Below are 11,551 nucleotides of genomic sequence, written 5' to 3'. Positions count from 1 at the left end.
ATCGGGACAGGGCCATTATAAGGCCATCAACTGAAAACGAAAACAAATAATGGTTATGTCGTTACCGCTCCAGCGTTACCTCGCAGCGCTGTAACTGCCCCGAGCTCCGTTTCCGGACACGGGGGTAACTAACGTGAGGTTTTAATGTGTATCTTTACTCATGTCTGACTGAAGCTGTCATGGCAGAGAAGCCTTGCAAAGTGTGTAACTTCACCCGCCAAAACCTTTACGGGTTGGCAGCGCCTTCTTTGGGTCAGCTCAGAATTAAGGGTAAGTAAACTGCTATCATCACACAGAGAGCCCCGTGTGGCAGTTTCACTGATGTTGAGAGCAGATATGAGCCGCACATGGCAGGACACGGTAAATTACAGCTACTCGACGAGTTTCTGCATTAGATATAAGTGGAAAGTGCTACTCCAAAACAGTCTCATGGTTCACGGAGCACAAGTTTCTTATTTGAATTATCCGGTCTGCCTTAAATGGTGCAGCAGTTTCATTCTGCTGCTTGCAGAGGCCTAGCGGGAATGTGACTGCCGAACCATTTAAGGTGGACTGGACAATTAGAATACAAAGATAGGGAATAGATCAACTTCAGCCTCGTTCTTGCTACTTAATCTCTTCTTCTTCTCCTCCACCTTCTTGTTGTTGACTTTGATAGAATGTAACTGCTGTATTATTTAAGATGGAATGCAAAATTAGAATATGAAGCTGAGGAAGAGGCCAACTTCAGCCTTCTTCTTCTACTTCTTCTTGACTTTGGTAGAATGTAGCTGCTATACTATTTAAGGTGGAACTGAAAGAAGCCAACTTCTTGCTACTGAATCACTTCTTCTTTTCCTTCTCCTCTTTCTTTGTTTCCTTGTCCTCCTTTCCTGCTTCTTGTAGTAGTTGTTCACATTCTTCTTTTTTCTTCTTTTCCTTGTTGTTCTTCTTTTTCTTTCTCCTTTTTGTTGTTCTTCTTCCTACTTCTTACTCCTCCTCCTCCTCCTCCTCCTCCTCCTTCTTCTTCTTCTTTTCCTTCTCCTCTTTCGTTGTCTCCTTCTTCTTTCCTACTTCTTGTAGTAGCTGTTCACATTCTTCTTTTTCTCCTTGTTGGTGGTGTTGTTGTTGTTGTTCTTCTTCTTCTTCTTCTTCTTCTTCTTCTTCTTTTCTCTCACAGACATCAAGCCTTCTGTGTTTTTTGTAACCCATTTGTAATCATTTTCATAATAACCTGTTTTATGCTTCAATACATTTTTTTCTGTCTCTCTTGTAGCAAGTGAAGTGTTGGGGTTTAGTCCAGGAGCCTCCGTCTCAGTGGTGCTTGAGGATGATGGCACTATCGTGGAAGACGAAGCCTACTTCCTGTGTCTGCCCTCAAATACCAAATTCATGTTGCTGTGTGATGGTGAGGTGTGGAGACCTGCTAAAAAATGTAAGAACATGAATGACTGCAAACGTTTCCTTGTTTAAGAAATGTTATCTATGTAATCTGATCAGGATTGTTGTTTGCCTGTAGATGATGGAGGCACCGCATGGCTCAGCAGAGAGTCTGTTGATGTGGAGACAGACATGGTGGACAACCTCAGTGGTGTGGAACCCTGGCACAGTTTAGCACACCAGCTCAAACAGGACCTGGCCAGCATCATTCTGATGTCCGAGGCAGATCTGCAGGTCAGCTAAACCAGTCACTGTCCAAACTCCAAGTGGCACATTTCCTCCTATGGATAATCATATACTGTAATTATCAAATCATAGTTATTTCTTGAAAAGTCATTCCAGATAGGAGGCATTCTGGGTGTTCATTTTATTTCCACTTCATTCTGAATGTCATACAGCTTTGTTTGTCATTGAGAAATGATCTACAGCTCTCTGTTCATCATTCTGGACACATTTAACATTTTCTTTATTTTTCACAGCTTCTTACTGATTCGTTTAAAGCCGTGATGTTATAGAGTTGTATCAACTTAATAGAAAATATATTTTTTCCTTTTATTGGAACCAGTAATCCCAAATTTTTAAATTGTGATTCCAAACTTTTAAAAGTAGTGTATACGGTTACATGCAAAAGTCTGGGCGCCCCTGAACAAATGACGTTTTGTTGATTTTCTAAGTGATAGTAAGTTAACGCATCCTCTACTACTGCACATTTTAATGCACAGTTACTGTTTATTTGCTGAGTTTTACATATTTAGGGAAAAAAAAACATAAACTGGGCCTGTGCAATAGTTATGGTACGATATATATTTTTTGTTGTTTTTTTTTGTTGTTTTTTTTTAAATGTTAAACTAAAATTTTCAGAAAAGTTCTATATTTAGTTTGTTTCCTGTAGAGGATGTGTTAATTTATTTTCACTTAGAAAATCAGTCATTTGATCAGACATTCGCATAGGACTGTCTGTTCGTCACAGAGCATTCATGGCACAGTTGTCACTGGGAATGGTATAATGTGGTATAAAAATCCCATTTTAATAATTTCAAATACAGTGTATGAATACCGTCCTCACAGTGGAAGTGCTCCTACAGTCTCCCTGCAAACTACATGTCAGTAACACACACTCTCTGAAATAAAGGTATGAATCTGTCACTGGGGTGGTTCCCTCAAGGGTGCATCTCAGTGCCTTTAGTCAGGGAACATAACTGCACTATAATCCACTGAAGTGATATTTTCTAAGTTGTACTGACTCCACACACCCTGTCTCATCTCCAGGCTTTTTATTTTATTGTTCTGTTTTAAAACATTAGATTATTAAAAGGTACAAATACGAACTTTTAACCTAGAAAAATGTATTTAAGTTGCACAATTGGAACTTAAAACCACTGTTGTCCTTTTGAGGTACATTTACATTGTTTGTACCTTGATGAACGGATAAAGTACCTGCACAGAACCTTTATTTCACACAGTGTAGCTGTGGTTAATATGGACAAATTATCACAGTACTTGGAGACATTTTCACAATATGCAATACATAATCACAATATTCTGAGACACACATTTTGACAAATGTGCTATAAAAAGCCATGAATGCAATTCAATAATGTTCAATCTAGTTAAACAGGACTAATTATGCTGTCTTTATAATCAAACATGCAGCTGATCAGGGCTCTTCTTTATCATACTGATAAATCAGAAATGTATATTGTTTATATTGTTAGCAAAGTGTATAAGAATTACAATAGAATAGCATCATATGTTCACAGATTTATTATAGGAATAGTAAGATGTAGTAGAGCTGCTGATAATCTCATGTTTATTTAAACTGTAGCTGATTTTTTTTGTTGTTGTTGTTTTACAAGAGGTTCAAAGATGTTATGGATATAATACCTGTAGTGAAATTATTTCAATCTGGATTTCAGTACATTTCAAAAACACTGAGATAATACCAAAAACCGTGATCATTTTACTCAGTGAGCTCATGATGAGGAATTTTCTGCTACCTCTGCTACAGAGTCTGGTGGATGCTCCCTGTGCAGATCTAGCCTCAGTACTGGGCTTCCCTGAGCAGAAGACCCAGGATTTACAAGACACCTTACAGAGAGTCCTGGACCGCAGGGAAGAGGAGAGGCAGTCCAAAGAGTTACTGCAGCTCTATCTGAAGGTTGTGGAGAAGGAGCGTGGCCAGGCGCTACAGCAAGAAGGTAGGAATCTAGGTGCCTGTTTATTTCATTCCACTGTAGAAGCTCTGCTTGTCTTTAAACGACACACATTCTACATTTCTGTACATTATTTATAGGGGGCTATGAAAATAAAGTGTGACTGGAATGCCTTAAAAAACATCATTATTAATCAAAAAAATGCTCAAAATCTACACTCACGAAAGTGATAATAAGTTAACACATCCTCTACAGAGAACAAAATTAAATACGGCATTTTCTTTAGTTTTTTTCTTTAGTTTAGAGTTTAACTTGTTGGAAAAAAATAAAATACAAAATGTGCCATAACTTTTGCACGGGCTACTTTTTTCTATATGTCAAATTCAGCCAATAAACAGTAATTATGCATTAAAATGTGCAGGAATGTGTTCTCTGTAGAGGACGTGTTAACGTATTTCTCTTAGAAAATCAATAAAATATGTAAGTTGACCAGCCTTTGCATACGGCTGTAGGTGCATTTGCATTTGGCTCACAGAAAGTCTGCAGCCAGTAGGTGGAGCTATTGTGCTAAGAATATGCATTATTCTGTTATAACAAATGAATTGTTTTTTCCATTTAGAGACTAAACAGCAGAAAGTGACTTTGAAGTCTTATTTAATTTAACCACTGCAGTGGAATTGATTGCACTTTAAATAGTGTTATTTTAAGAGTTAGTTAGTATTCAGTGCATGTTGCAGGTGAACCTGTGCAGGATGAAAGAGATGGGATAGAGGTGGACTTGGCATCAGGCTTCAGCTCTAGGACTCTGCTGATTCTGAAGGGCAGAACTAGTCCTGAAACGAGACTCTCCAATGAAGAACTGCAGGTATTTACACAGCTGATCAGTGTAACAGTGTACTCGGCTCTCCTAATTAGTTCCAACACATCTGGCTCTGCTATTCGGATAACGAAGGCCTTGATTAACTGGATAAAGTATGTTAGATTAGGGTTGGAGCTGACTTCTCCAGTGTGATAGACCACCAGCCACGTCACAAATCGCTCACTATGCACCATATTCTTACAGTACACACGCCAATAGTGGGCGATATACTGGTACATCCAGGCCTTAGTCCAGTTTGTTGTCAAGAGAAGGAAGTGGCAATGTCTTGGGGTTATCCTAGCGTGAACACCAGCCTACTTGCCCACTTCCGCTTCCTCTCGCACCTCTCTCGGTGAGCTGCTTCAGACAGTGACGTGGTCTCTGGGCCTGGTTTTGTAACTAGCTGAGATAGATACACCATAATTTATATATATATATATATATATATGTTTGTATTGTTCAGTGCTCTCTTTTATACTATTTTGCACAATAAGAATATTTACTTTATTTCTTTATTTTTTCAAATCCAGAATGGCCAAAAAAGTAACAGTAGTGCTACGTTTAAAAAATCACTGTAAAGTGTAAATACAAATGATTTTTATTTATTCAACATTTCACACACTGCACTGCACTAAATCCAGTTAATCGGAACTAATTATGCTCTCTTTGCAATCAAATATGCAGTTGGTCAATGTTCTTTAAGTACTGATGATATCCAGCATATGCTCAGAAAATATATTGTGACATACTGTAAAGATATTGTAAATTGTAAATATTTTTGTACTTCACTACATCGTGATATATACAAAACATTCAGAAATTTTAATTATACTGTTACATTAATTTTTGGCCTCTACTACAAACTACTACACTATCTGGTGAGTGTGTATTTTATTCATTGTTTTTTTCAGATTTGTCGCATATTGAACACACACTTTGCATTAAATGGAGGTAATATGTTGCTGTGCGGTACCTTATGGCTTTGAATCGCACCTCAGTAGCCTCAACTGCCAATTTTTTTCTCTTAATTTGTGTCTGCAATCCTCTGGACTCCATTCAGAGACTTCTAGCACAAGTGGAAACAATGTGTCCTGACCAAATGTTTACTTAACATATACATTAACATAGGCCATGTTTCATTTGTGCTTTGAGTCAGTGCATTCGTTTAAGGAGTACATTTTAGGTAAATGTATTATATCAAAGCAAAGCTAACACATAAAAAAACATCAGAGCTTTAGAAATTAAAAAGGATGACGTTATCCTGATTTTTTTTATTAATGCATTTTCATCTCCATTCCACATGGGGGCACTATCCTTCTTTGCTCTACAGCATGAAGGCAAGACTACCCCATCTGGTAATATATTTTAATGAAGACAGGCGGTCACTCATTTATTATTCACTTTAATTTACGCAGTTCATCTCATTCTCAGGGCCATGTCAAAGCAAATAAACAAAGGAAAAGAAAAGATGGAGTATTTATTGACAGCAGGTTATGGAGGCAGACCCAGACCACAGGCTGGTTCCAATAGAGAGTATTTCCCAGTTACTGTCTGCATTGCTACACGTAGTTGGTACATATGAATAACTGACCTTTCTGTTTTAGATACTGCTCTCAGTTCCTAAATGGTTCTTATCTTGGATCTACTGGTCCAGGAAAAACTCGTAGGCTGTGTTCACACTGCAGGCAAATCGGATTTGTTTCTCAGATCAGATCTTTTGAGACGAATGTCTGCACTGTTATTTGAAAGTGATCAGATCAAATTTGTATGTCCAGACATCACCAACCTATCTGCATGTGTTGCTGTGGTAACGACGTAGGCATCAGCAACTACGTAGCTACGCTGGTGATAAGGATGTCACACGCGGATGCAGGAGAGATGGAGGTGCATCATCTCGCCCTGCAAACTCTTCAGAATTCTCAGACATAAGCATGAATCTTTGGCGCTCGTCTTGAATCCCAGCACTTCCGTCACTCTGGATTTGACATCGTGGTTGTCGCATTGGGAGTGATGCAAAAGACTCTTCGAAATCCATTTGAGCAGCCAGAGCATGCAGACTGAGAAGCATCTGTGAAAATCTGATTGGAATTTCAGACCACTTCCATATGGTTTGGTCTAATCTTCAAAAATCGGATTTCATCTGTGTTTTTTGCTGTCCAGGCTATCAGAAATTAACCTGGATACAATCTGGATATGCCAAAAATCAGATTTGGGCTGTCAGTCTCAACAAGGCCTTATTGGTATAGAACATTCGCATTTTATGGAGGTTCTTATTAGAGAAATTCCACATCGATTTTTCATTACAAAGTTAATCAGTCATCGATGTGGCTCATAGCAGAGAAACTAGCAGGGGTCGCCTGTCTACAATGAAAATGTGGCCATTTTATTTACAATCCAAAATAACCAGTGAACCTACATGTGTTCTGAGTTTTATATGTAATGTTGATAATGATAAAAAAGTGATAAATCCAAAAAAAAAAAAAGTTTTCCTCGGGAACTATTTTGCCCTAAAACACCCTGTATGTACTTCTCTGCCATAAATAGCTTTAAACAGAACATTTTAGGCCAAAACATTATCTCAAAATTGTTCTTAAGGAAAGGCATCAGGCAGCGTATTCATAACCATTTCAGGGAATAACTTTCTGTAAGGTGGTGTTTAGAGGCTTCAGATGTCTGGTTCTATCACCACCACTGCAAACAATTTTGAGTCCCTAAGTTTCTCTAGAATGGCATCTTTAACATCAGGGAACTCCGAATGACTGAACATCTTAATGATTTATTTTACAGACATTTTGAAAACCAATGATGATTCCTTTGTGGCACCTTCATTCTCAAGAGTGCCTTCATTTTTCTGAGGACTGACAAAAATGTTGAATATCATGTGCCTGTGCAGGAGGTGCTGAAACAGGGCGTGGAGACTTTGATGGGCGTGCTGGGCTGGGACAGGGAGGGGACCACTGACTTGTTGCAGGCCTGTGAAGGGGAGCTGAATAAACGTCTACAGCAGGTTCAAGCCCTGCAGTCTCTCAGCACTCACTCCCAGCAAAGCAAGTCCACGTCTGCAGAGTCACACACAGAGGAACCACAAACTAAACGGCACAAATAGCTCACGCAGTGCTTAGACACACAGCTGGACGTACACATTCAGTTACATGTTTCAGTATATCTTACCTCTGCACATCATTTGAAAATGGCAGCTGCTCTTTACATTATGTGAACACTTCATAACAAATGGACCAAAAGAACTGGTCTAAAATTACTCTGAATAAATCTCTGAGCTCTGAAGCTGATTTTGACTGCGATGTATATGTTTCAAATCATGTTTCATTATTTTTCACCTCCAAAATGTACAGCCTCCGGTCCTGGCTGATGTAGGTCAATTTTTAGATCACATGCATTAAGAACCATAGTGTGTTATTTAATGTGGTCTGGTGTCAGAAAAAAGGTCTCACAATAATAGTATTGATTTCTGTGAAGTTCCATGTTTCTGATTTGTTACCCACAAATATGAACGTGAGCGCTACACTGAAAAGGTAGATTATCAGTGACAGCATGGTGCTTTGTAATTTACTCCTGTATAAACAGCAGTAAAATAGAAATTTGAAAGTAATAGTGACTCATTGTGTATATTATGGCATACCATTATGGCTAAGATAGCAACCTTATACCTGACAGTGCCATTTTCAATACAATCGTTTCTATAATGTTGAGAATTTTATAAAATGATCCATGTAGCAAAATAATAGCCATTACAAGTGGCAGGACAGGACATTTTGTACATGTCTTTAATTAAACCTTTTCTTTGCTCAACCTCTTTGAGTTGATTTCATGAATGCCATGTTTACCAAGTGCAGATTTGTAAGTATGTCACATCTTAACTGGCTTTAAAGGAGTCCATGGAAACAAGTAATTACCTTCCAAAATCATAAAAATAACCTGTGATGGGGAAAATATCAGGCTTTCCTGGCTGACATATAGAACTGTGCAAAGGTTTTAGGCATCTGAGAATGATACGCATTTAACTGGGCATTAAGAGTTTATTATTATTTGTTTTAAATAGTGCATAAAAATAAACAAAATTTAGAATGAAACAATATGAATGGTTCAAAAGCAGTTTGTAATTAATAAAAAGGGCAAAAGTGAGCTGTGATATCTGATGGGTATGAATATGTGATGAAGCTGACAGGTTTAGTGCTACTGATGAAAAAGACAAAGTAAGATCAATGTAATCAATGTGAATGTGGTTTCCCCATTAGGTAAGCAACAGGTCACTGCTGCCCTTTTTCTTTGTGTTATAACCGCTTATTAATGATTTTAAGGTTTTGATGACCTAATTAATAACCGTTAATACACTAATTGTAATCCATTCCTGAACACTTTATAAGGGTCATCTTTTAAAGTGGTACCCAGTGATTTGTCATTTCATGTATGTTAGTGTACTAGCCTCATCATTTCCATTCCTTTTCTGGAGGAAACTCAATATTTGCATTTACTGTCTAATATTTAGTTTATCAATCCTTCATTAAGTAAAATCAGGAGTCCTGCTGATGGAATTTAACAAATCAAAGCAGTTAGTGGAGTGCTTTGGAGAGCTTTGGAGAATTTTGGAGGTGTTGAAAACTATCCCTGCAGATTTCTTTGCAAGCCTCCTGAGAAGAATGGAAGCTGTAATAAAGCCAAATATTTTTGGAATTTTAAATAAAAAATTTGTAATTTTGTTTTGAAAATGATTTTGTACATAGGCATTAACTTCACTATTTATATTCGTCTTTGATTTAATTTGCTTTTTAGCATAAGACTTTAGATGAAATCTTTAAGACAAAAAACTGCATATTCAGTTGGGTGTGTCCAAACTTTTTGCTGTAGTGTAGTTTCTGCTCTTTAACCATAAAAATTAAGACTAATTTAAACTAAGATTGCATGTACTCATTGCTCATTTCATGGAATGTGCAAATGTACAGTGGATCTTTGACTGTTTTTTACCTCTTATTTCAAATTTAAATCACATTTCCATGTTCAGCATCCTAGCAAACGTCTTTATTCTTTTTTTTACTTTGTCTTTGATTTCTATAATAAGTTGTCCATTTTCCAGCTCCAGGTTTAGCTTATTAGAGCGCCCTGGCTCAGAATGCTTTATATGTAGATCTACTACCCAGCTACCAGGCTGCTAACAACCTCCATACACTGTGTCTGTAATGAAGGACAAATTTATTCGTGGAAACCTGCGCTTGTTCAGCAGAGCAGTCTTGTTAAAAGCACTGAGCTCACACCTGACGACATCGTCCCGCCTTACAATGTAATGAGCATGGGACTTGTGACTGGTGCTGAGCCAGAATTTGACTGGTCCACTTAAAAAACACAACATGAAAATGCCTCACTGAACCTAGTCAATGCCTCAGAGTTGCTTGTGGTGCCATAACATGCATAGAAGCTGTGCTGTTAAAGGGCCAATATTCTACATTGTCCATAGGTATTATTTCTAAAATTTGTGTGGTTTTATATACCAAAAAATTTTTACCTTCCACATCCCATTTGTCAAACACAAGACCTGTGGACCGAGTCAGGCCCGTGGCACAATCCTTTTCTATTATTATTAGCCTGTTTCACCCTGAGATGCACTACAGTCCCCAGCATGCACCGCAATATAATGTGTGCTGTGACCCCCTTCCCCCAACAACAATCTGTGGGCCAGTGGTTACACAAAAAGAAATGCCTGGTGTCTAGTTCAAGCAAATAGGCAGTTTTTAAAACCTACCAAAAACAATTTAATTTTATTTAAAATGATTTTTGAATAAATATGTTGCTGTTGCAGTTTTGGCATATTTTGAATCAACAATGGCCGTTCGGGTCACGTCACAAGGTTAAGTAAAAATGATTATTATTATTATTTTTTTAAATATGGCCCGTTGAGTCTCTATGACTTAAAATTAAAATTGCTGTTTTTGTTTCCGTACCTTTAAGACTGATGTATGTAAATGACCTGTTCTGACTGGCTGCCCTGTATTGTGCCACATTCAAAAATTTGTCTGAGCTGAAAAACTCTTTATAACTTCAGTGTGAATGGGCGGGGCTAAACTGCTTTATTCAGAATAGGTAGATACAGGTAAATGAGCTTTTGTGACAAACTCAAACTCAAAACAGGCTGGTTTTGCATGTTAGGTTCCAGATATGCACTGTATGGATCGGGGAGTGAATCTTTAAAACTTTTACTGTTTTTTGCATGCTACGTTGAACTCTTTGATTTAAAAAGTGAGGAAAATGATTTTTTCCATGCTGTGGGCTCTTTAATATTCTCTTACTTTTTTTGAGACACAAGGGTGTGTTAACTGCAGCATGGGGCTACATTGATTAAGAATTCGATATATGGGTGCTCTATATGCACTGTCACAGCTAAGGGTCTCTGTAATGGAGCTCATAGTGTGCGTAGTTCCTGTTGCATAAGTCTTCCTGTCATGAGGCCTTTAATAGCTGACTGACCCTCTGTGCTATAGCCTGTAGATCAAAAACCCTGGTACTAGCTGCTGCCTTATAATCCTCTGATTAAGAGTTCTACTCTGTGCTGGAGCTGTCATGATTACTTGATTTAAAACAAATCAACAATACATCAAAAATGCATCTTCACAGCGATTACTCGGCAGCTCGCAAGGTGATAATAAATGTTTTCAATTCTCCTACAGGTCTCTCTTACAGTGAGATATATGCATCTATTTGTATGCGTTTTTGCTAGATGGCAGTATTGTATACATGTATTTTTAATGAAGTCACTTTAAAGTTAGGCTCCGGCCAAAATGTAGAAATGTAGCCATTGCTACATCTGTTACATGGTTACTCACCTCTTTCAGAGGTGCTGGAATATTCTCTAGAGATGAATTTTCCAGTTTAAAGATGAGGAAGACTCCCTTCTGATGATGTGTCTTGAAGGTGGGGGTAACATTTGACATTTAAAAAACGACAAGCTCTTTGGGGCAGATAGACGAGGGTAGCCAGAGCTAATGTTACTGCTAAGAAGACGAATATCACATATGTACTTATTGGCTTCTACACTGATTTCTTTATTAATTTTTGGGGGGATTCCTAATGAATGTATGACATTTTTGCGTAATGCATGCTGGGTGAGAGA

General features: G+C 37.9%; 1 protein-coding gene across 1 annotated transcript; it reads left to right on the top strand.

The window, feature by feature from the left end:
• Nucleotides 1-8,242, top strand: dffa (DNA fragmentation factor, alpha polypeptide). Its single transcript, XM_036590655.1, has 6 exons — nt 1-270; nt 1,256-1,414; nt 1,499-1,653; nt 3,428-3,617; nt 4,310-4,437; nt 7,325-8,242. Exons 1-6 carry the CDS (start codon nt 180-182, stop codon nt 7,535-7,537), a joined length of 936 nt encoding a protein of 311 aa, XP_036446548.1. The 5' UTR covers nt 1-179; the 3' UTR covers nt 7,538-8,242.
• The last annotated feature ends 3,309 nt before the right edge of the window (nt 8,243-11,551 follow it).

Source organism: Colossoma macropomum, unplaced genomic scaffold (genome assembly GCF_904425465.1).
Source record: "Colossoma macropomum unplaced genomic scaffold, Colossoma_macropomum, whole genome shotgun sequence".
Lineage (NCBI taxonomy): Eukaryota > Metazoa > Chordata > Actinopteri > Characiformes > Serrasalmidae > Colossoma > Colossoma macropomum.
This window is presented reverse-complemented; position numbering and strand designations above follow the sequence as displayed.